Below are 2,068 nucleotides of genomic sequence, written 5' to 3' on the forward strand. Positions count from 1 at the left end.
AGATTACCGTTTTTCCTTCGCCAACTCTTCTACCCTTTCTAGATATAGAAGCGAGCGTTGACATTTAAATTGAATGTATTGCAAAAAGTAATAAGCCCCTTAAAGCGACAGTGTACATAAGGTTTTTGGGCCGGATGCCTACATGCACTGATTCAAATATATTAAATTGAGTTGATTTACTAATAATTTCAAACAACACATAAAAAACGTAAGAGTAGAGCGAAAACAAAGAACAAGAAAGTGCTTCCGTGACGTTCCTGTGCAGCCATCGGTCTTGGTAGTTCACACCTTGTACACGGGGTAGTTCTCGCAACTCCGCCAAAGGTTGGATGCCTTACATGCATCCGGCTTTGAATTTCCTTTTTATACGGTATTCATTGGACCAAAATGTAACGAGACACACCTTTGTGGTTATCATTATTGCTTGATATTATCACTTATTGAACATATTTGTTTTGGAACACCTCGGCCATTTTCCATCGAAAACAACCTCGGATGTATGCCAGTACACCAGTGGGGACATTTTTTTGTGTAAATTTCGGATTTCAGATAATACTATTAATTAATTGTAGTCTTTTAACGTGTTTTGTGTGACTAAGTTAAATTTGATTGCCAGTGAATACTATTGCATAACTAATTAAGATTCCCAAGAGTGAAGTCATTAAGTTTTACTGTTTAATTAAAATTTCTACACGATCAACTTGCATCGTAGTTAAATGTAAAGTTTTCTGACATTGCACACCGTCCATATAGATACTAGGTTGTTTCCTATGGAAAATGGCCAAGACGTTCCGAATGGCTTCACCGCATTTGATCGGTCTGCGGGAGAGAAGTCCATCAAAGGTCTGAACTAGTTGATTGGTACCGAATCTCATACGTATTCCAACATTTACCAAGCATTGTGAAAATAATTATATATCAGCCTAATCGGAGGCAGCATAAACATGAGGTCCTAACGAGCTAGTCAACCCCATTTTATTCCAATCTGTTATCTATTGATAACCTTTATGGTTTGAAAGAAGACCGAAATAGGCTCGGATTATTTTAGAAGCCAGTTCGTAATCTGGTATGGCGGTCCATGTATGTAGAAATTGGTCAGTGACAGATGCTCATAATGACTAGAATGTCATCTTTAATTGACAGGACAAGAACTGGTTACAGAAGGAAACGAAATAAAGACAATTAAATGTATGTCTGCTTAACATAATTTTATATGTACATGCATATGCATTGTTTAAACTAATTTTAGGAATGAAATCTTCATATTGGGCGACGAATGAGTCATATGATGAACGTATCTTACCTTCACTGAATTCAATGTATTTTTTTTATCGAACTCTCTAAATTGCGAAAAAGTTATAAAATTCGTGAAGGCTCGTTTTTTAACTATTCTCAAACTCGTTTCATATTTTTGTATAAAATGCAAACTCATATAAGTTCCCTATGTAACCACCATATATCAAGTGTAATGAGGCGGTCGGGTTAATTTACCAGGATAATACATTACATTTTGGAAAACACGTCTCACTTTAGAAATTTGACTATGATTTTGTCATTCAATTTCTTAAAAACTAAGTTTTCTTCTATCATACAGTGGATTGAAATAAATCAGTCAAGTATGTATTTTACTATAGAACATTTTGTATAAAATATTTTTAGGTACAATCTAAACGAAATATGCAAATTTCATGTCACTATAATAGCAATACGTCAAAGTAAATAGACAAAAAAGGACAAGAAACAAATTCATTATTAGTTAAAAGAACCAATATATTTGTGTCTTGGTTACAAATGTAACGTAACATATTATGAAAGAAACGATTTCATGAAAGGAAAAGCACTGCGAAACTACAATCATAATCAAAAATAACGTTTTGTACTCATTTATTTAAAAAAAAGTAAAAGTATCTGTAACAATGTAAAGGCGAATGCACTGTGTTGCAGTGTCTTGTGTTGTGTTTACGGTAAGTTTACTATATGTGCCGATTGCAGAATGTTCCGTTACGAGTCATGGTTGCCTCAGGCCTTTGTGTTCATCGTTCTTCTCGACGTTCTTCTCAGGCTCAAC

The 2,068-nt window shown here is 34.5% G+C and overlaps 1 protein-coding gene across 1 annotated transcript in view; it reads right to left on the minus strand.

The window, feature by feature from the left end:
- Nucleotides 1-1,929: 1,929 nt before the first annotated feature.
- LOC128208311 (uncharacterized) overlaps nt 1,930-2,068 on the minus strand; it is an 8,834-nt gene continuing 8,695 nt past the window's right edge. The window contains exon 10 of the mRNA XM_052911868.1: nt 1,930-2,068. This exon is cut by the window's right edge and continues 146 nt beyond it. Coding sequence (XP_052767828.1) covers nt 2,009-2,068 — 60 coding nt within the window. The 3' untranslated portion in view covers nt 1,930-2,008.

This window comes from Mya arenaria, chromosome 11, assembly GCF_026914265.1.
Source record: "Mya arenaria isolate MELC-2E11 chromosome 11, ASM2691426v1".
NCBI lineage: Eukaryota > Metazoa > Mollusca > Bivalvia > Myida > Myidae > Mya > Mya arenaria.